The sequence below is a fragment of the Delphinapterus leucas genome, chromosome X (assembly GCF_059928025.1).
Source record: "Delphinapterus leucas isolate spDelLeu-1000000601 "Yukka" chromosome X, BTC_Dleu_Yukka2, whole genome shotgun sequence".
NCBI classification, from domain to species: Eukaryota; Metazoa; Chordata; class Mammalia; order Artiodactyla; family Monodontidae; genus Delphinapterus; species Delphinapterus leucas.
In genome coordinates, this window is record NC_143150.1 from 3,918,218 (window position 1) to 3,942,492 (window position 24,275).

At 41.0% G+C, this 24,275-nt stretch overlaps 1 protein-coding gene across 1 annotated transcript in view; it reads right to left on the minus strand.

Annotated features, from left to right (window-relative positions):
* The window catches only part of PASD1 (PAS domain containing repressor 1), a 68,500-nt gene that overhangs the window by 26,592 nt on the left and 17,633 nt on the right, over window positions 1-24,275 (minus strand). Inside the window, exons 7-8 of the mRNA XM_089903919.1 lie at window positions 23,430-23,557; window positions 21,003-21,085 (exon numbers count right to left, since the gene is read on the minus strand). Of these exons, the coding sequence (XP_089760045.1) occupies window positions 21,003-21,085; window positions 23,430-23,557 (211 nt within the window). The remainder of the gene's footprint in view (window positions 1-21,002; window positions 21,086-23,429; window positions 23,558-24,275) is intronic.

Consider the following 24,275-nt stretch of genomic DNA (forward strand, 5'->3'; position numbering starts at 1 on the left):
CCTACCTGTCCCCAAGAGTCACTATGCACTTAAGTGGTTCCTTAGGGATCATGCCTGAAATGGCCTCCTGTTTTCCCCAGCCCCCACCATTGTGCCTAGTATGTCAGAGTTGCCATGGAAGATGGAGAGAATTTGGGGGTCACACACACTTGGGCTCAAACTTCAGCTCTGACACTTCCTAGCTGTGAGACCTAGAGCAAGCCTCAACTTCCCTGAGCCCCAGTTTCCCAGTGCTTAAAGTGAGACTCATAATACACACCTTGTAGGTGCCTTGTAAAGATAAAATAGTGTTTGGAAAAAAGTGCTTGGTAATCTGTACCGTCCAACATGAGCCTCTCCAACGCCCTCATTAGCCATTCTCCCTTTGATCGCTCCATTCCTCTAAGTTTCTCCTCCACTTAAATATATGATTTAAGACGTATAAGACTGTAATTTGCTTCAAAATGTTTCTTTTACGATTTTAATTCTCTTCTCGAGAAAATGTGTTCCTCAGAGATGAATTCTGCATGTGCTATCATTTATTCCCTTCAGAGCCAAGAAGCAGACTCTCCAGTGCTCATGTAAGCAGACTGGGATCAAGAGTTGATATTGCTATCCACCACCTAGACCAGTACTCTCCTTTGGGCAGGGATGGAGGGATGAAGAGGGGTGTTTTATGGCTACAGGGCTCTGCATACAATTCATTCTTGTCAATAACCCCTGAATGAATGTACAAACTGATCCCCCCTATTGAAAAATAACTACTCTGCTTTTTAAATATTTCTTCTCTTTCAATATAGCTTCTTTCAGTAAAGAAATCATTGGAAAATGTCACCTTAATAGACTTAGATGATCTGAAGACTGAACTAGTTTATTTCAGGAAACTTATCCAAAGGCAGATAGGCAAAGGAGATGATTTTGATCAGTTCAGAAAATCAATAACTTGAAGTGAGTGCTCATCCATCACCTTCAGTTATCGTAAGGTAACTGTTAACTAACCCTACTCCTTACCCACCACCAGTCTCACCTCTGACTGGCAGGGGAGATATCATCATTTACTGAGTTCCTATCATGTGGTAGGTATCTTACACATATTATCTTTTTGGATCCTAAAGTAAGTCAGTGGTATGTGCTTTGTTTTAATTCCCACTTTACAGATGAGGAAAATAAAGCTCCATAAGGTGAGTAATGTATAAGGTCTGTAAAAAATTAATAAACAGAAAGGTCATTTAAGTAGAGTTGGGAGACCAGAAGGGGGCGCACTCACACCCTGTGACAACAACAGAGCACAACAGGAAGAAGAAAGACTCCTTTTATTTCCTGGCAAGGACTCAACCAAAGAAAAGCCATGGACTCTTTGTTTACTGTAGCCCCCCCCAACTCCCTTTTCCCCTCTATAAAAGGGTTCTCCTTCCCTTGCCATGCAGGGGTTTCTAAGTGGCTAGCCATAGTTGCAGACCCCAAATTGCTGATCCCAAACAAATGCATCTTTGCTGGAGAAACATCTGGCTGTCTAGTTGTCTCAGGTCAACACTTTGCTTGCCCTTGCAGGGACCAGAGAATACTCACAACGGCTCCAGGACTGGTGAGCAAGCCGGTGTGGTGCCTACACTGAGCCCATTGTTGTTCACTGTTTTTCTCACCAACCCTGGAGTTTGAAGGTATGTCTTTCTCCTGGATCTGGGTTCACACCCTCTTTGCGTTTGAAGCTCTCCAGGCTTTATTCGGTATCTATATTAAGGTTTCATTTTTTCTGGTAAAGGCCTTGTTCTGTATACGAGTATTCATTTGGCACTTAGGTCTGATCTTGAGATCAGATTGCTTCAACCAAAGCTGGCTGAAAATGCTTTTGGCCCAATTCCATCAGGAAGGGGCTGCTTCAAATAAAACTGTGCCAGTTCAGCCTTCAGCCTATTCCTCTGAAAGGGCTGCCTTCTGGAGACTGGCTTTTAAAAAAAACCTTCAGCGTGGCTCCTCCAAAACCAAGCTATTTCCTTAAGATTGGCTGGGATTCGCTTGCAAGCTGTATGCATTGAGCCATTTGTGCTGTAAGCTGTTTAAGCTGTTTGAAAACTGTTCTTTAGAGGAAAAACCTCTAGGAAATGGGTCCCAGTTATCTAAGTATTTTGTGGGCACCCCCCGCCGACAGGGACTCTGGCCCGTCTTATGTTGAAAAACATTTGGTCCTTCCTCATGCACATTTCTAACTAAATGCACTGACCTGACCAAAGGCAATTTAGAATATCCATGGCCATGACGGGGAACTTTCGAAATCCCCACACTTAATTTCCTTAAAACTGAATTGGACTATAGTAGCTCAAAACTTCTCCAGGGCTGAGTGGAACGCTGATTGCGATTTTGGTATTTCGAGGCTTCCCAATATTATTAGGAGTCTAAAATTGCCTCTCTGCAAAATAAGATTTGAAGATTAACTGAGGCAAACAAAGGATTATGGACAGATAAAATGGTTCCCTAAACCTCAGACTCTTCTTCCTTGGCTTCTTTGTCTTAGGTTCTGCCTTGGCACCATCTTGTCTCTCTCCCTCACTTCCTCATAGCCTCACTTCCAGCACCATCTTCCTCCTTCCCTTCTACGCCACCTATGCCTCCTCTATACCTTCAAATCTCCCATACAAATTCTCCCACCAAACTTGCCCTTTTCTCTGAAACTCTCTCCACTCTCTTCTCCTCTGAACTTGTCAGGACCTGTCCCTTTGAAGTTAAGCCTTCTGAGGATACAAAGGCTTAAACCATTTATTTCTCATATTCCTTGGAATAAAGCGGAACTGCAAGCCATAGTCAAAGACTTTCCCAAAGTAACCAAAGATCCTCACAGATTTTCTGAAGAATTTAATATAGTCATTCAAACTTATCAACGTGGTTTCTCTGCTTACATGAGCTAGTTCATATGTTTGTCTGTGAAGGCCAGGCCCAGCACTAGATGAAAACCACTAATGGGGAAAATCCTGAAAGGTCTCTAGAATTACAACGGGGAGACCAACGCACTGACTTATATGATCAGGCTCAGGCAATCACTAGGCAACTTTGTGAGCAATTCCTAGGGCTTTGCTAAAGCCTGTTTATTGGAACAAAATTCAGGCTTGAACACAAAAATACAACAAACCTGTTCATGAATATTATAACTGACTTCAGATTATTAAAAACAAATTCTGGTCTTCCTTCAGATGTCGATTCCACCTGGGTAGCTTTTAATTCTATGTTTATCAACGGACTGAACTGAGACATTTTCCTTCTAGTAAAAAGGACCAGGATGGAATGCGAAACTATGTCCACTCCAGATTTAATTAATCTGGCAAACCAGCTCTCTCACACTCTAGATAAGTCACCTAAAAGGAAGGCCACCAAAATTCTTAATCTTCAACTCAAGTAAATAAAGGCCCCTAAATGAAACCAAAACCCTCCTAGTTTCTGCTATTATTGCAAAGAGCCAGGACATTGGAAAACAGATTGTTACAAATTTAAGCATTTTAGGCACCTTTAGCCCTCTAACCAGCCTTTTCAATGCTCTCCTAACTCCCAGTGATGGGCTCTGAGGAACTACAGGGGCTCTTCCTAATCCCATTAAGAGGGAGGCCTTTGGGGCTGCCCTGGTGGCGCAGTGGTTGAGAGTCCACCTGCCGATGCAGGGGACACGGGTTCGTGCCCCAGTCTGGGAGGATCCCACGTGCCGCGGAGGGGCTGGGCCCGTGAGCCATGGCCGCTGAGCCTGCGCGTCCCGAGCCTGTGCTCCGCAACGGGAGAGGCCACAACAGTGAGAGGCCCACGTACTGCACAAAAAAAAAAAAAAAAAAAGGAAGGCCTTTCAATCATCTTTGAGAAATATTTCTCCAGATGTGGAGTGAATCTCTTCCAGTCCTAATTGACACTGGAGCCACACTGTCAGTGCTCAACTCCACTGCTGTAAAACAGCCCCTGCTTCAGAGTACTAAAACAATTCAAATAGCGGGCATCTCTAATGAACCTCAAGAGGTTCCTGTCTCTGAATTTATTCCCTTTTGTTTAGGCCCTTTGAGAGATATATACTCTTTTCTCCTTAGTTCCTCTGCTCCTATCCATTTACTAGGCTGAGACTTCTTAGGGAAGTATCATGCTAGAATTTCTGTCTCACAAAAGGGGGAAATAATTCTGGAAATTGATAGCAGTCATCAAAGTAACTCACCAGATGAATTAAGTGACCCTTTGGCATCTTTTATTTTTCATCTCTGATGATAATAAAATAGATTCTGGAAACACTGATCATTTATCCCTCTTGAATCAGCTACCACTTTCTTTATGGGTAAAATCTCCAACTGATGTTGGCAAAATTCACAGCACACCTCCCATCAAAATTAAAACAGACCCCTCAAAACCTCTTCTCAGAATTAACCAATATCCTATAAGTAAAGAACTCCACGAAGGCATAGAGTCCATAATAGAAGCTTACAAGGCTCAAGGCCTCATTATTATCCCTTGTTCTAGCCCCTGTAACACTCCCATTTTACCAGTGAGAAAACCTAAGGGCTGAGGGTGGAGGTTTGTCCAGGACCTCCCAGCAATAAACTACACTGTTATCCCTTGACACCCAGTTGTTCCTAACCCTCATACATTACTAACATACATTCCTACCAGAAGTAAATTCTTTACTATAATTGATTTATGCGGTGCATTCTTTAGTGTTCCAGTTGATGAAGCTAGCCAATACCTTTTTGCCTTCACTGGGAAAGAGAAACAATTCACCTGGACAGTAACACCTCAGGGTTTTACTGAGAGTCCTTATTTCTCACAGATCCTGAAGGCTGACCTGGATGATATGAATTTCCTTAGAGGTTCTACTTCATTGCACTATGTGGATGATTTGCTTCTTTATTCTCCTTCTCAAGCCTCCTCACAGGAAGACACCATCCACTTGTAAAGCTTTTAGCCTTAAAGGTACATAAGGTGCCAGAGAAAAATTACAGTTTGCCCAGTTTGATATTTAGGACATCTCATATCAGAACAAGGGTTACACCTAGATCCAGCTAGACTTCATGGTGTCCTAAGTTTCCTCAAACCCAAAACTAAGCACCAACTGTGAGGTTTTCACAGGGTAGTCGGTTATTGCCGAAATTGAATTCCAGATTTCTCTCTTATGGTCAAACCTCTGGATGTTTTACTAAACGATAACAACCCCGACACAATTTTATGGGGTGAACTGGATGGCACAGCCTTCAAAGCCTCAGAGTCTGATGAACCCACCTGCCCTTGGGCATCCCAATTACCAGATGCCCTTTTTTCCTTGTTTTACATGAAAAGGAAGGGAATGCCCTTGGGGAACTCACCCCCAAAACATGGGATGACCATTAACCCACAGCAAGTGGACCCTGAGTCACAGGGATACACCCCTTGCCTTAGAGCCATCACAGTCACTGCAATACTTCTACCTGTCAGTTTAGCTATTATTAAGATTCCGGGGCTTTTTCTGAACTTGACTCTCTGGAAGCTAAGAGAAATCAGCTTGCTGATATTTCTGCCAGGGCTGCTGCCGTTCAAGGGACCAACAGCAGCCAAACCTCTGTCATGGTTCAAAGGGATATTTTCCCAAATGATAATTTAGAAAACCTGGCTAGAGAAGCCCCAAAATTGGCCTCAGAAAAGGAAAGACAAGATTGGAAATTCAACAGTTGTTGGTTTGATAAAAAGAGAAAGCTCTGGGTTTGGACCAAATAATGACCCAGTCCTACTGGAGACTCTAAAATTCCCACTTCTCACCACTGTACATGGATTAAATAACTGGTCTAATAACAAAATGATAAGTCTTCATGAACCAATATTGGTGGAGAAACATCAATAAGGTCACAAAAAGTGCCTACACCTCACTTATCCCACTTGCTCTAAGTCCAACCCAGGGAAGTCTGTTCGTACTGCTCCTGGACATTTTAAACTGCCTAACGGACCATTCGAGGTCTGGCAAATGGATTTCACACAACTTTCTCCATCTGATGGATATAAACATGTTTTAGGCATGGTCTGTATGTTTTCACACTGAACTAAAGCCTTCCCTTGAAGATAGGCTACTCCTATCTCGGTGGCGTATGTTCTTTTGGAAAAGATTATCCTTACCTGGAAAACTCCTCTTGAACTTCATAGTGATTGGAGAACCCATTTTACTGGCCAGGTGCTTTGACAAGTCTGTGCTGTTTGGCTGGTTTTACAACACTTTCACTGTGCTTACCACCTTCAATCTTTTGGTTTAGTCCAATGCACTAATAGCATTATTAAGACTCAACTGGCAAAATACGTAGAGGCTCTCTAAATACCTTGGCCACAAGCACTGCTGCTGGTCTTTCTAAATCTCAGATCCATCCCTTTTGGAAATATAAACTCTCACCCTTTGAGATAGTCACAGGACACCCAATGCACTTGGCTCTTGCTTCTTCTAACTCACAATGGATAAAAGGAGAGATATTCCAAAATTGCAAAGGCCTAGTTGTTTCCATTAAAAATATCCATGTTTTGTTCAAGCAATCGTTTTACCATGCACCTTTGGGAAATGAAGATCTTAAGCGTTATACTTTGCAATGTGGAGATTTTATCTATTAGAAAAGACAACTCCAGAAGAACTTTCTTCAGCCTTGCTGGAAAGGCCTCTATGAAGTACTGCTAACCAACCCTTGTGCCACCAGACTGAAAGGAGCGGACTCTTGGATTCACGTGACACACCTAAAGAAAACATCAAACCCTGACTGAACGTGCACATCATCTGGTGACCTGAAAGTAAAGATTTACCAGAACTGAAGTATACAACATCTGATGTCACAGCTTTCCCAAGATATCCAGACCAGGCCTGTTGGAAATTTGTTGCCAAACCTTTGATGATGGCATAAGGCTTTGGATGGCCTTCAATATCTATGATCTTGATAACATACGGACTTCAGATAAAAAGCGTCTGAGAGTTCTCCCTCTTACCCATCTTTATTACTCAAATGGTAATAGGTTTAACATTACTAATAAATTAATGTGTCCACTCTGTGCACTTTCCCTCTGACGTGAGACACTACACCCAGGAAAGGTCCTTCCTGACGCTGAGGGACAAAAAGTAGCTGAAACTGAAAAAAATGACTCTTGATCAGCAATGCTTTCAGAGAATGTAAAAAATTAATAAACAGAAGTCTCAGTTAAATAGAACTGGGAGATCAGAAAGGAGACCTGTCATGCCCTGTGACAATAACAGAGCCTAACAGGAAGAGAAAGACTCCTTTTATTTCCTGGCACGGACTCAGCCAATGAGAAGCCATGGACTATGTTTACTACGGCCCTCCCAACTTCCTTTTCCTCTCTAGAAATGTGCTCCCCTTTCCTTGATATGCAGGGACTTGCATGTGGCTAGTCATGGTTGCAGACCCTGAATTGCAATTCAGTGCTGATCCCAAATAAACACATCTTTGCTGGAGAAGCATCTGGCAGTCTATTTGTTTTAGATCAACACAAGGATATAGTCGTTGAATATATTCAATAATGTAGTCATTGCATATAATTGAGAATTTCATATGAAAAAATACAAATTATTTGAATATATAAGGGCCCAGCCTGTGAGCCACAATTGGCAGCAGCTTGGTTTTGTACGAGGTAAGAATGATGTTTACTTTTTAAAAAGGTTGTAAAACAAACAAAGAATATGCTATAGAGACTTTATGTAGTCTATAAAGCCTAAAATATTTACTATCTGGTCCCTTTCAGAAAAATGTTTTCCATCTTTGAAATACAATCTGGAAGAGTATTTCTTAAGACATGCTTTTTGATGAATCAATAAATTTGGGTAAATTTTTTACATTGGTCATTCTATGGATTATTTTTGGATAAATTAATTTTTGGCAATTTGGCCACTGGACAAATTGACCATTTAGCAGAAAGCTTTTTAAGAACGTGTTTTTGACGAATTCACCTGGAGCTGGTCATGACTTCTCCCAAATGAAAGGCACTGAATAAACACATCACAATTTCAAAAAACACAAGTAGGTAAAAGATTTCTTTCCCCCCAATGACTATGGAAGCCAGTGAAAAACTCAAGAGTCCCATCAAAGAAGCCCCGTCAAAAAAAAAAAAAAAAAAAAAAAAAGAAGCCCCGTCTATTCTCACTTGGGAAAGATCTTGAAGGATCTGAAATTGTTAAAGATTATAGTTTCCTGCTAACAAACAGACAACAAATCCACCCTCCCTTTAAAAAAAAAACATTTTAGCATTTGAATATATAAACACTTTCTGAGTGGCTGCTTCCGGAAGTATTTTTGGATTGAATGATTGAGATTTTCAGTCTCAAAAAGTTTTTCTTTCTTTCTTTTTTTGATGGGAGGGGCAAAATATGATATTTTATTCAGATATTCTGAATAGAAGGAGTGCATTATCTGAATCTACCAGACGCTTCTTCAGTAGAGAAATTCATACTGTTGACTATCCGATATTAAAGGCTCTGGCAGCTTTTAGGTTCAAGCTCTGGCAAAAAGAATATGCATTTTCTGACCCATTACTCCAGGGTCAAAAAGGGTAGAGCAGGAGAACGTTTGGTGTGTGTGTGTGTGTGTGTGTGTGTGTGTGTGTGTGTGTTGAGAGATAGGCAGAAAATGAAATAAGATGGCTTGGGAAATACTCGGCTCTTCTCTCAAGACTCCCTACTATGAGCACCACATCCCTCACTGCTCCCTGACCAAAAAGTGCAGAGAGGATTGGTGCCCATTAGAGGATGACATCAGGTCTGCAAGCCAAATGTACTTTACCGATAGCACCTTCTATTCTTCCTGCTCAAGCCATGGACATAGATTCCTGAGGCTTTAAAAATCGTACTGTTTGTGTGTGCTGATATATATCTGATCCGAAGCTAATATATCTGATATATAACTGAACTTATATAGAATAGTCCAGATGGTTTTACATATTAGATTATGAAGATTTAAAACAAAATGCTGAGTTTAAACTATTTAAAATATGGAGTCGCTTTTAAAATTATCTGGTAGGTAATTACTTTTATCACACAGCTAAGAAAACTCAATCCCTGTCTTAGTTATATGTTAATAGACTTGCTTTAAAACACTACTCATACACAACTAAAAAGGAACAAAACTCAAATGCTCCAACCCTCATATATTTCGATGTTTTACAAAGGATGGAGTCCAAATGGGAAAGTTTCCACCCGAGGCTTACTCCATCCATTTCATAGAAAACATCACTCTCTAAAGGGCCAGTTTGAACTTCTTTAATGTGCTTTTTTGGTTACGCCAGTTTTCCACAAACACATCAAAAGAGGAAAAACATCTAATGGCACTCAGTGGTATTTCCTCACCAGAATGGAAAAACAAGAAATGCATAACGTTCATAACACTTTGAAAGTAATACAGATCATCAACACGGTAAGAATCCTAGTCTCATGTCCCCTGTACCTCAAAGGGCAAGTAATCTATGATGGGAAGTGTTCTGATGCCAAAGAATCAAGAGAAAACAGACAAACACCAATCAAACAAAAACCCTATTGCTAGGAAAATAATGGTAGGCCATCAATTATCAAAATCTTTTTTTGCAAGACTGTATCATCTTGAAAAGAATATTGCCGTTATTGGCCTCTTCTGAACAGTGTAGAAATATTAAGCAAATAAGAAGGCACCTTTAGAATCCGATTAGTGTTCTGTGGTCTGCTCCTCTTTCAAATGTAGAGAAGGTGACATATAGTGTTGGTTGGTGAGTCACTGGAGCATGCCTGGAACCCAGCCTGGATGCCAGCTGCTAACACTAAAGACATTCATAGGCAGAATGAATGTCAAGGCTACACAGTTCTCCATCATATATTTGTGGAAAATTCATTCCAGGAGAAATTCATAAATCAGACTAGAGACTATACTAAGCACTGTGTGGTAAGATATAAAGAGAGTTTGCTCTGTTCCCACTAACTAATAAGCCTTTTAGGCCAAGCCTTTCAGTAGAGGACAGAGCGTTCTATACGGATGCATCTCCTACTCCAAGAGACCAAAGTATTTGAAAGACTAGAACTGACAGCTCAGATGTGTTTTTATAGCTCATCTGCTACCATATTTACTTGCAGATGTCATTATTTTCATATTACCAAATATTTGATGATCAAAAATTTTGATCTACTATCAAATATTTCTTCCAGCGTGAAATGTTCTAAAAACTTTTTTAGAAATTGAGGTTCATCGGGGCTTCCCTGGTGGCGCAGTGGTTAAGAATCCACCTGGCAGTGCAGGGGACATGGGTTCGAGCCCTGATCCGGGAAGATCCCACATGCCATGGAGCAATTAAGCCTGTGTGCCACAACTACTGAGCCCACGTGCCACAACTACTGAGGCTCGCACACCTAGAGCCTGTGCTCCGCAACAAGAGAAGCCACCGCAGTGAGAAGCCCACACACCACACCGAAGAGTAGCCCCCGCTCGCCGCAACTACAGAAAGCCCACGTGCAGCAACGAAGACCCAACACAGTCAAAAATAAATTAATTAATTAAAAAAAATTGAAGTTCATCACTGTTCAGTCAAGATGACTCCCTTGACACAGCACTTCAAAGGAAGGAAACACACATAACATTTCTACATCTCAAAACAGAGCAGGACCAACTTCTTTTTAATACAGCCAGTGGCTCCAGAGGGCCGGGCCTGGGGACATATGTTCATGGTAAGGTTTTGCCAAACAGCCTTGTTTTATTTGGCATCCCAATCTTCCTACTTTAAAATCCACTCTCTCAGTCATTTCTCAAAGGTGACCTTCTGTGTGTTTCTTCTGTCACTTTTATAGGACTAGTACTGAGCCGGTTGTGGAAATAAAGCAACAGAAATCAGTCAAGTCCCAACACACGTTAAAGAAAAAAAACTTTTTATGTGTCTTTGCTGCTTATTAAAGCACTGGTGGCCTAAGTGTTGGTTGTGTAGATATGAGATACGACTTTCAATTGGGCCTTCTTTTCCTTTTTCATCCTGCAAATTAGACCCCTTAGCTTCTAGTGGCCAGGTGGACACACAGCCTATCACACGCTTGTCTCCTAGAAATCAGAAAGTGAGTTAACTGGAGAAGATGACCTATTCTCTGAACTGAGGGAGACACAAGCTGAACGTAATTTGGATACTTCCCTCTTGGAGCTTTTGATTCTCTAGAAGAAAAGCTAAGCCAGTCCCTGTGATTGCAAGGCAAAGTGGAGAGTGTCAGTAGGAAAGTAGAAAGTAGAGAGGGGAGAGCTCTTCCAACCTGGGTGGCAGGAAGGACTTCTGAGAGGAGGAATGGACTGGTTCCTGAATGGTGAGGAGGGCGTGAGCATACAAAACACAGAGGGAAAAGACATTTTAGTCCATGCGGAAAACAGGAACGGAGGTACAGTGAAAGGGGTTCGACGGCATTTCCATGGAACGGTGACTTTATTATCATCGTTTCTGGTTTACTTGTCCATCTCCACACCAGGCAGTAAGTTTTGAGGGCAGGCACAGTGCTGGACACTGAGAATGCAGCCTTGTGGAGTTTATAGTTTCATGGGGAATCCAGACAATGAACGAATAGTCCAAAGATAACTATACATTTACAAATTGCAAAAAGCATGACGAAGTAAAAGGGCAGGGTGCCATGGGAAGAGAACTCAAGATGGACCTAGGAGAGCATCATGCCAACCACGTGACAGCAGAGTTGAAGAGTGTTTCAGGTTGAGGACCTAAGCATGTGCACAGGCACTGCATTGGAAAAGAGCTTGGAGAATTCACAGAGGACAAGAGGCCAGTGCATCTGGAGCAGGATAGATAAGAGGGAGTGTGGCACAAAATGAGATCTGAGGACTAGACGACGGGCATGAGAGCAGCATATCTCACAGATCATACAAAAGGACTGTGGATTTTCTTCTAAGAGCGAGGGGAAACCATTGAAAGTTTTTGAGTAGAAGAGGGACAAGATCGTATTTCAACAAATGGTTTTGGAACAATCGGACATCCATATGCTAAAAAATATGAACTTCAACCTACAACTCACACTTTATAAAAATATGAATGCAAAATGGATCATAGACCCAAATATAAAACTATAAAACTTTTAGAAAAAACTAGGAGAAAATCTATGTGACCTTCGCTTTGGCAGTTAATTCTTAGACATGGCACCATGACATGGCAGAATCCATCAAAGGAAAAGAAATGGTAAAATTATCGCCCTTCAAAATTAAAAACTTTGGTTGTGCAAAAGAACAGTTAATAGAATGAAAAAAGAAGCTACAGACTAGAGAAAGTACTCGCACATTAGATATCTGACAAAAGACTTGTATCCAGAATATGCAAAGAATTCTCAAAACTCAATAATAAGAAAACAAACAACATAATTTTGAAAATAGGCAAGACATTTGAACATTCAAATGATGAAAAGATACTCAACATCTTTAGTCATTAGTGGAATGCGAGTTAGTGTTTTTGTTTGTTTGTCTGTTTGGCCACTCCGTGTGGCATACAATATCTTAATTCCCCGACCAGGGATCAAACCCGTGCCCCCTGCAGTGGAAGCGTGGAGTCTTAACCACTGGACTGCCAGGGAAGTCCTGGAATGCAAGTTAAAAGCATAATTCAATACCCTGAAAAAGTGAAATAAAAACGTACATCCACACCAAAAACTCGTCCACGAATGTTTACAGCAGCTTTATTAATAACTGCGCCAAAACCCATCAACAACTCTGATGTCCCTCAACAGGTGAGTGACTAAACTGTGAGACGTCCATACAACAAAATGCCACTCAACAATACACAGTTATTGATGCAACAACTCAGACGAATCTCAAAGGAATTATGCTAAGGGAAAGAAGCCAATCTTGAAAGATTATATACTGTATGACTCTACATGATATTCTCAAAAAGACAAAACTATAGGGCTGCAGAATAAATTACTGGTTGACAGGGGTTAAGGGTGAGGTGAGATAGGACTGACTATAAAGGGACAGCACGGGGAACTTTTGGAGGTGTGATGGACCTGGTCCTTATCTTGACTACGTTCATGGTTACACAAATCGATGCATGTGTTAGAAAACATAGAACTGTACACCAAGAGAAAACAAATCAATTTTACTGTATAATTGAACAAATGTGTTTAATAACTTAAAAATGAAAATATGTGTCCACAAACATACTTGTAAAAGAATGTTCATTGCAGCTTTACTCATGGTAACCACAAACTAGACATAAATGTTCATTGAAAGAAAAATGCCTAACAAATTGTAGTCTATGCATAGAATAGAATATTCCTCAGCAACAAAAGGGAATGAACTACTGATACATGTGACATGATGCATCTCAGGGACATTATGCCGAGTTTAAAAGGGCAGACTCAACAGACTATATATTATATGGTTCCATTTTTATGACGTTCTAGTAAAGGAAAATTTAATCTATGGTTAAAAACATCAGAACAAGAGTTGCCTCTAAGTACGGGGATAACAAGGAAGGGGTACAACACAGCTATCTAGTGTGTTGAAAATACTGTATGTCTTGATAGGAATGTGGGTCCCATGGGTTTATGCATTTGTCAAATACACTTAAGATCTGTGCCTTTCATTATGTGTAAATTTCACCTTAAAAAATGTAAGTAATATGAACTTAATTGAGGAGGTTTGCTTTTCACAATGACATGACATGGCAACCCTACAATTACTCTCTGTGCATTCCTGATTTGAGCAAATAAGTAAATATATGGAGGATAATGAGCCCAGGCCTCTCTGACTAGTGGAGAAGAGTGTTGCAGAAGTGGAAACGGGAAGCCTGGAATGAACCTTGTAGTGTTGGCTCAGGATTGGAGGTATCGGTATGAAGTCATGGCGTGTTATTATTTGATACAGACACATACACAAAGGTATACATACATACAGATGGGTAGATGTGGAAATAAATATAGATATAGATCTTTATGCCTATGTATACAGTATGTGTATTGTGTGTGTATTTGTTTCCCAGTTCGAAAAGCACCTATAAGCAGTAACAAATCAGTAACAATGAGTACAAGCAGCACCGAGAGTTTCTAAACAGCTGCCCTTAAGGAAGCCAGGATTCCCCTTTGACTAAGTCTTAGAGAACAAGCTGATTTCATGGCTGAGGTGGAGATAGTACAAAACGAACCTGGAACATCACATAGTGCCAGAAGGGAAGGAATGCTCCAAGAATGGTGTGAAGTATCAAAATGACACAAGAGCCAGACTGAAGGGGCTGTCACTGGTCGATGCTAGGACAATCAGAGCATTGAAATAAATAATAATAGCAAAAGATTAAAATCCACTGAATAGACAAATGAATAAATAATGAATGAATGAATCAGGCAGAGGGGAGGAGAGAGAGAGAAAGAAGAGAAGGGAGAAAAGGGGGTGAGAGGGGAGGAGAGGAGACGGGAGAGACAGGAAAGGGAGGGCAGAAGTGGGACAGAGGGGGAAGAGAACGAGAAAATAATGATAAAGCAAATGGGACAAAATGTAAACAGTTGTGAGTAAAGGAGGATGCATATGGTAGTTCCTGTCAGATTCAAATAAAAAGTTTAAAAGTTAAAAAAAATATTTAACGGAGCTAAAGCAAAAGAATATCCTGGGATTTAAAAAACGGTAAAGCATTAGGAGTTTGAGTAACATATACACACTACTGTATAGAAAATATATAACCAGCAAGGACCTACTGTATAGCAGAGGGAACTCTACTCAGTAGACTGTAATAACCTATAATGAAAAAGAAGCTGAAAAAGAATATATACATATATATGCATAACTGAATCACTCTGCTGTACACCTGAAACTAACACAACCTTGTAAATCAACTATACTTCAATTTAAAAAAAAGGTAAAGCAAAAAGTATTAAGTTGAAAGAGAGCAGGATCCTATCTCACTTCTTCAGGTACCTAATACACAGCCTGACATCTTCATTACAGGATGACAAATGCATACCATCAGGAAAAAATATATTACATTGTTAATTGTATGAGTAGAACAAGCAGCTGCCAGCATATTTCTCCAAAACTACTTTTCCTAAATAGGCTAAAACTCAGATAATTCAACCCAGATTTTTCTAAACTTTGATATTTATTAGACTTCTTTTCATTAGGGTCTAAACCCTCACTGATTTCAGGGTTGCTTCCATGAGTTTGGAGCACAAAACTTACTTTGAGCTTCTCAAAAAGTATTAAGATTGAGGGACTTACCTGGTGGCACAGTGGTTAATAATCCGCCTGCCAATGCAGGGGACACGGGTTCGCGCCCTGGTCCGGGAAGATCCCACATGCCGCAGAGCGGCTGGGCCCGTGTGCCACAACTACTGAGCCTGCGCTCTAGAGCCCATGAGCCACAACTACTGAAGCCCGCGTGCCTAGAGCCCGTGCTCCGCAACAAGAGAAGCCACCGCAATGAGAAGCCTGCGCACTGCAACGAAGAGTAGTCCCCGCTCGCCGCAACTAGAGAAAGCCCACGCGCAGCAACGAAGACCCAACGCAGCCAAAAATAAATAAATAAATGAATAAATAAGTAAAAATATTAACATTGAAACTGCTCTTATCAATCGTAAATCTAATAAGACTGTCTAATGATTTTATGCTTTTAGATGATCAAAATAATTTGTTATGTAGTTGAAGATGGGATACCAGTTGGCTAGAGGTCAGAGAAACACGATGAAATCTAAAACCCAGAATCCTGAGACTGCACCCCTTCTTCTGTCTTTTGTTTTATGTCTGCCCTTCTTAAGGACCAGACCCTGAACATAACAATAGGACAAGTTAAATAGCTTAGGGGCTATTTCCTTTGACACCAGGCTGCTGGAAAGCCGCAACTCCTTTCCTTATCTGTCAGCCTGCCTCCCAGGTGGGTGTGAGGGCCCAGAATCATCTGACTGCATGCGGCCTCCAAGCTGAGAATTCCATCACCTTTAGACTGGGTCACACCTCCTCCACCCAGAGAGGAGGCATAGACACTTTTCATGGAACAATTTGGGTGTTAATAAATACAGAACCGTCTCATAAGGATGGAGGCTTAAAGATGCTGGCTTGAAACAGAAAAGGAGAACCACCTTAAATTAACAGAAAAGTAGTAAGAGTATTGAAGAAATCACCAAACATAGACTTCAAATCATGTCCGTAAGCCGGGTTTACAGGTAGCCCTTTGCACTTAATAATGTCTTTATAGCTCAGTAAGGATTAAGTAGTTTTTTTGGTTTTTTGTTTGTTTGCTTTTTTGGCCACACGACTTATGGGATCTTAGTTCCCCGACCAGGGATTGAACCCTGGCCCTTGGATTCAATGAAAACATGGAGTCCTAACCACCGGACCACCAGGGAATTCCCAGGATTGAGTACAGTTTTAAATTTTAACTATTCAAACAAAAACTGTAACTATTCTATAATTTGGAAGTACTTCCTAACTGATAATAACTTGACTTTGTATAGTATTTTACAAAGCATATGGTTTTCATTTACTTATCAAAACAGATAGATCTCATTAGACTTAATGAGGCTTCTCTAAGATCACACAGCCTGTAATTGGCCAAGCTAAGAAAAAAACAAAAACAAATATTGTAGCTTTAAAAATCCCAATCCCATGTTTTGGTTAATGGTGGATGACTCTAACAAGGCTGTCTCCGGGCTGCTCCACCAGTGCAGGGGCGAGCTGGTGTGCTCCCAGTTCCTCCCGAAAAGCAGCTCTCACCGTCTTGGCTGGAGTCCTCTCCAAGTTCTGTGGGTTCTAATCCTCCAATCCTCTCTGCCCCCCTCTCCTACTAGTCGTCCACTGCTGAGCCTGCTCCAGCCACACTGGCTTCTCAAACATACCCAATGTGCTCCTGCCTCAGGGACTTTGCATCTGCTCTTCCTTCTGTCTGGAATATTTCCTCCCAAATCCACAAGGCTTGCTCCTCCACTCCTTTCAGGTGTTAACTAAAAAGTCACCTTCTTGTCGAGGCCTTAGCTGGCCACCCTATCTATTATGTTGACCATTGGAAATTGCCAATGTCGCACCATCTCTTAAACAAAAAAAATATCAATTGCATATGGCAAAACCTAATACAATTTAATTTCCCCTACAACCTTCCCTATCTCTCTTCAATGCTTAATATTTTCCTTCGGTCCTCCTCACCATCTAACCTATTTTGGTCTATTGATTGATTTTCTTTCTCCTCCACTAGAATATAAGCTTCCCAGGGAGATAAGGATTTTTGTTCACTGCTGTATCCTCCGAGCCTAGAACAGAAACTCCCACAGAGTAGGTGTTAAATATTTGCTGTATGAATAAGTTTCATTGGGCTGGAGTGATGAGACTGGGCAAGCTAAATATCTAGTGCTAGAGAAACCAAACCAAATGGCGTGTGATACAATGAGGTACAGGGCCCTCCCCCTGGTCGAGATGACGCAGACATAAGGGATGAAGTCAGTACAGAATAGTACCAAGGCTCCGTACAACAAAACCTTACTAATGAGGACCACTGTGCATCTTTGCAAAATTCTCCTCACACTTTTGTACAAGATAACGCTTCTCTGAAACAAGCTGAAAGGGGAATTAGCCAGGAACATTCTTTGCAGTGCAGTTGCTGATAGGTGGAGACTACCCCCGGGGGACCAACTCTGTAGCAGTTTCTAAAGACTGCAAACAAAGGTAAGAGCTACTAGAACTCTCGGAAATACCTGCCATTTGATTTTCCAGTATTGTCTGCTCTACCTTTGGGTGAAAAGATACTATCTTTGTAAAAAGTGTTAGGGCTAATCAGTGTGATCGCCTTTCCTACTAATTCTTCTCTCTCCCTACATTTAAGATGAAATTAAAGAAAAAAAAGTTTTCTCACAGTAACATCCCCAATCAAGTACTTCCCAAAGACTTCTTGAGTTTTCTCCCTGGAATCCCATACCAGCCACAGCTCCTGAAACTGATGTCCTAAGAGAAACGAGCCCAGGATAATCTGGGTCCCAATTCCAGCTCTACTGCTTAACCAACTGCATGACTTCGGGAAAATCATACATCCTCTGCGACTGCACTTTCTCATCTTTACAATGGGTCTAAAATCTATGTTGTTGATTTGTGGAGAGTAAGTCAATAAACATGAAATCGCATCACGAAGAATAAAGTACAGGATGCATTTCTATTAAGATGATGCTATGACGGAACTCTGAGCCTCACTTATACATACAAACTAAGAATAGCTCGCTGCTTCCTCTAACTCTAGCAGTAGGAAGATGGGAAAGGACTCCATGGTATTCAATTCTGTGCCTGCCCCTCACCAACTCTGAAGTGTTCCTTACTTCTTTCTATGTTCAAGCAAGACCTGCTACTCCAGTGCGTCTGTAGCTCTAATGGAAAACCCAGCTGTTGAGTCCCTCTCCTGAAATGAAAGGTTCTTTAGCCTCAAATCTGAAACATGCAAGGACAGGACATCCTACATGGAAACAGACCCTTTCTTTTAAACATTTTAACTTCCCCTCTTTGTGTTTCTTTCATAGGCACAGACAAAGCTTTCAAGCCTCTTAGCAGGATGCTTCTTCCCTTTCAAAGAACATTGAGAATTACCAAGGAAATTTCCACAAGCATCTGGGGAGCTCTAGGTCCCTATGACCTTTGTGCCTGATTACTTTTTTAACCATCCCTCAGACTGTAAAATGGGAGCCAGGTTATCAATGACTGCTCAGGGTGCCTACAAACTAATGTCCAACATGCCACGATCTCTTCTTCTTGTTATCTGAAAATATCCTGAAGACAAAGAGTAAGTCTATGAAAAAAAATAATGCAATACTGGTTTGCACTGAGCTATAATAATACTGCACTACGTTTGCGAGGTCTCATGGCATGGAATGGATTACCATTTTGATAGGATCAATCAATCAGTCCCTGAGCAGATGTTCATTTCTGCCTGCTCAATGTCAAGGTCTGTGCTAGACAGGGATGAGGCTGACTGGCCCTCCTTTATAGACCTCAGACAGCGGCCATGGTGTTGAGGAGAGCAGAGGGATATAAGAGGGAAGAGAAGGGAGCTGGAATTAAACAGAATTTTCTTCATCAAATCCATCAGTTGTTTCCTAAGTGTCATTTTTCCATGTTACTGTCTACATGATAAACAATCCATTGCCTAATATTTGAAGAAACTAGGACCATTTTATGAAAGTACTAAAATATATAAAATTGTAGTGCATTCACCCAATAATGATAATTTCTTACTATATTAGAAAGGAGATGATTTTAAGCCTTAAGAAAACACTTTTCTTGTATTGTGTGAAGACCAAGTGGCACAGATGTAGTAACTGGCTCTTTTCTGCATCAGAATATTTTTCATCCAATTAAGTTCTACTTAAAAATAAAATGTAGGTCTCCTCTGTCTCTGAACTCTCACTCTCTGAAGATTTGCTATAATTATCTGCTAATTTACACAAAATTCACTACACAAACCTACTAAACAAATCTGTTTTAGGTTGCATGCAAGAATATGTTTAAGTCATGTGCTCCTGGGTGAAAAAGATATGGTAGGCTGCTATTATACCTCAGGTATTCTCACAGAATAGTGCCTAGAGTTCACGTTGCTTAAACACGTTACGTTTTATAGATGTCTCTCTCTCACCTTATTCAGTAAAAGGTCTTCTAATAAAGTAGAGGAACTAATAAGGGAAATGGGTAAGCCTAAGAGGCCCAAAGAAGCGCACACACTACAAGAACCATTGGGAATGATAAAGCACATTCAGAGAGTTGAATGGCTATTAGTCTTAAGCTTGGTGGTGCACATGTCCCTAACTCCTATGAACCACAAATACAACGGTGAATATTTACAAGAAATTGAGATTCTGCATAAAACATCTTGCTGGGGCAAGTGAGTATGATGGTGGCACGAGCAGACATGTGACACTTAACACACAATTACAAACTTGGTCTCGTGTTAGCAAGAGCTGTAGAGCACCCAGTAAAGGGAATGCAAACAGACTGCCACCTCAAGCTCTGTTTTGCATCCCATGGCTCTGTGTGTAGCTTCAGACAACGGTTCTTAGCCAAACACCTCTGAGCTCTCCTGCCAGGAAGGGAAGATTCTCCCCTGTTCCTCAGATCCAGACACAGATGAACCTCAGACATTTCCTGTTTAACTCATTTCTTCACCAGCTCTTTCTTCCTTACCTCATCCCCCCACCAAAGAGTAACAGACAGCACAGCCTCCAGCTTCCTCCTCCCACCAGACCTCACACAAACACGCCTTCAATCAGAAGAAGCCTCTCAAAACATCATCTAGTTTATTTTATTTTGCTAAGTATTACTGGCATCTAGTGCTCATCTTTAATGTACTGTTTTGTTATTTATTTACATATCCATGTACACTGTAATATAGAAGGAAAATGTAATCCATTCTCAATATTCTACACTGAGCAGTGTCTACTATTATGGCTTACTACATACAAAATACCTACTAACGAGTTTATCAAATATGCAATGACTAGATAGTACTACAAGTAATTTCTATTCTGTAGAAATTCTTGGTAGATTATTAAATAGTTGTATTAAGGGGTTTTAGTGATACCTAGCAAGTTGGCATTTTCCTGTGGGTTAGGAATGCATTTTTGTTTTTCCCACTCAAAATAATGGAATTACTCACTTTGTTCTGTGAAAATTTGTTAACAAACAAATGTTAAAGAATAGATTAGATTCACAAAAAAGAGGGACACCTGCATAATAGCAGTTACCACAATGCTTATTTGTTCTTCTACCATTTAAAGTGTTTCAAGAAAAGGAAGCAATCAAGTCTGTTTGTAAACGTATTGTCTTAATTTGAAAGTAATTAAATGTCTGCATCAGTTAAGGTTGCTCTATTTATTGCCTTATTTCTTTTATAGAAAGCCAATCACTTGAATTTATATTCAGTTAGAAAATTACGAATTATACTAGCTGGAAAAGGAAATTCAAACCAGTAGATTGCTCATCTGGATTCAGTTGTTTGTTTTTTTAATTTTCATTTTGGTGGAAAAATATTCATAGTGATTTGTCTTGTTTCAGTTTTGTTTGATGAAACTGTGCCGTAGGTCTCCATTACTCATGGCAACATTAGCCTCTCACCTGTGGTCCACAGGTAGATGTTCCTCTTCCGAATCTGGGACCAGCAGGACATCTTCACCGGACTCCTTTACAGTGAAAAGGTCCTGCAGAAAAAGTGGCATTTTAGATAATTGAAATGTACTTATAGAGTAAAAATACCTGACATATCTGTGTAGGATGTAGTAAATTTGAAAATCCAACTCATCTGTATACCAGTGTGAGAAAGGCACTTGATTTTACAGATGTGAAAACTGAGGATTCTAGAGATAGAATGATTTGGTCAAGCACGTACAGCTAGTACATGCAGGATCAAAGTAGGTCCATTTCAAAGTTGAACTCTTGAGTTCACTTCCCTTCCACTGTTACACAGCCACCCTGTGAACAAAATCTTCCTCCAAAAAGCCCTCTTTTCTCACAAGATTTGTTCTCTAAAATGACCACTAGTATAGAACAAATATCCCAGAAACCCAGAGAAAAACTGGCATAGATCACAAATAGAGATCCCTGTGCTAAGAGGGGGCCTAGGGTGAGGGTGGTGTGTCAAATGAGATTTTTCTTTCTCAGAGGAGGAAGATTTGGGGAGTGACCCTCTAGATGGGATGTCTGCCTTCTCATGGCAGATATGAGAGCTCAAATCCCAGAGAGTTGCCTGAGAGGGATACTGAGTGGGGCCATCAGACCCAGCAACTTCCTTCAGTTGCTTTTCTCTCGACCAATTTTCTCACTGTCTTAAATTTGGAAAAATGATGACATAGATCACTATTCTACAATTGAATGTAAAGGGGTCCTTCACAGCTTCTGAAACGTGGTCAGTTAAAGCCCAGATTTTAAACTTGAGAGGAAAAGTAAAGCAGGTCTTTTGCCCTCTCTGGATCGTAATGATAACAATAATAATGATAATAATGACAATGATCATGACTGTAAGGGCTCATATTTACTGAGTGCTTACCTGATAAGAGGATAAGAGGTGCTGTCTTATTTGTACTTCACAACAACCCTCAAGGAGGTGCTATTATCGCCACTTACAGAAAAAGAAACTGAGGCTAAAAGATGTAAGTGACTTAGGTAAGGTCCTGTAGCTAGTAAGGAAAGATGTGAAACCTGGATCCGGAGGCCTCTCTTGTAAGGCAGTTGAATGCGTTGTATGTTACAACATCATCACAATATTAACATGGCTCAAACAGACCTTTTGATTTTGTCCCCATGCCCTCCACCTCATCTGCCCAATCCACACTGTCCCAGTCTTGTTCAAGTCAGTCGGTGGCACTTCCATCCACTGAGCTACTCGGGCCTAAAAGCTGAGTCATCCTTGAGTCATTTCTCTGTCTTCTCCCACCCACTTCCAATGCATCGGCAAGGACTTAGGGCTCTACCTCCAAAATGTCACCCAAATCGGTGAGCTTCTATCTCTGTTACTGCAGTCCTAGTCCAATCCCTATCAATCACCTCTCACACAGCTCCAGCTGCTTCCATTCTTGTTCCCCTGTACTCCATTCCCAGCCAGGAGCCAACCTGATCTTTTAAAAACAAAATCAGATCATGCCATCCTCCTACTTTCCACTCAAAGCTGTACATAATCTGGCCCCTGCCTACCTCTTGTATCTTATTTTCTACTACTCCTTCCCTCTTTCACCTTTTTCTAGTCACATGATGGTCCTTGTTTCCTGGAACTCTCCAATCTAGTTACTACCTCGTGACTTTTACAGCTGCTGAACCCTCTACCTGAATTGCCTTCCTGTCTTCACTGGGTTGGCACCTTATCATCATTCGTGGTCTCTGTTCAAAAGACAGGTCATCAGAGAGAGACCTTCCCTGACTACTCTGCTGAACTCCCTACCCACACCAGTCATTAGCACATGATTCTGTTTTATCATCTCCATGACACTTATCAATATTACTTGTCTATTGCCTGTTTCCCCAGCACCTAGCACAGTGCCTGGCACATAGTAGGTGCTTACTAAGTATGTTACTTAGTGAATAATTCATTAGCCTGAATTGATCAGATGAATTCTAAGGACTGATTTTTCTTTTCAGAGACAGAAACTGTGAGTTCTCTATTAGGAAGATACTAAGTGAGCATTGGACGAGCAGGAGAGCTGCCTCAAAACTCACCTGGTGAGAGAAGCCTTTCTTTATCCACCTGCCAAAATGGTCACTTCTCTTACTATGTCCCAACCCCCAGCCCCTGTATACCTGTTTAATATTATATCAAAACAATTTGTCAATGAGTGTGCATCTCTTCTGGGTATGTCCAGATCTCCACTCAGATGTTCAACTTCTGAAACACAGGAGCTGATCTTTTCTCATTCACGTATCCTAACACAACCCTCTGCACACATCAGGTGCTTTAGCAGTGCCGTGCAGTGGCTGAGAGACCAAAGGGGACATGTCCCTTTAAAGGAAGCCCACATGGCCACAATGGGGGAAGCACACACACAACATACTCACCCTTAGAGTTTGAATCCTGAGAACACAAACGGTCCCCACCAGACAAAACCGATCCTCCAAAGAAAGATTTGCGGCAGACGACTCACCAGACAGGCTGGGGAAGAAGCTACGGAAGAACACCACAGGCTCTAAGGGAGACAGAGACACACATGTGACAATCTGATAGAAAGGTGGGGCGATTACACAAGAGGATGGGCACCTGCCGTATCAGTGAGCTGTTTGCCAACCCACTGACAATTTTCAGAATTCCGAACCACCAATTTTTTCTGTCTTCCTTCCCAGTCACCCTCCCCACCCTGGTCTCCACCAAAACATGAAGTAATTACTGAGAAATAATTATGAGTTCAGGGTGATCGTCAGTCTTCTGTTCTTACCCTGTGAATGGACATTTTAGTCTCCAAAATAGTTCAGCTCCCCTTCTTTACATAGACCATGTGGGTATCAAAAATGTGTGTATGTAGTCAAGTTTTTTTTAAAGGTATTTGACCTTTGGTTTCCAAAGGCACATGACAAAGATATCAGAGAACCATGTGTGAGCTAATTTTCATTATTTATTTACCCATTCATTCATTTGTTGTATCTTTAGACCTCAGTGGCAAAGAACTGAGTTAATTATATTCTTAGTTCATGGCATATTATGAACACAGATAAAATTCCCACTCTTGTTTTCACTTTTTTCTTCTCTCTGTCCCTTCCCCACCCACAGGTACCCATTGTCATCTACCACATTTAATATATAACTTTGTAAGATATGTAGTCTGGTTCTATGTACTATATGCTTTTACAATTTACAAAAGTGGCATTGTGCTATAGATCTCATTCTGTTTGTCAATCAACAATACAGTT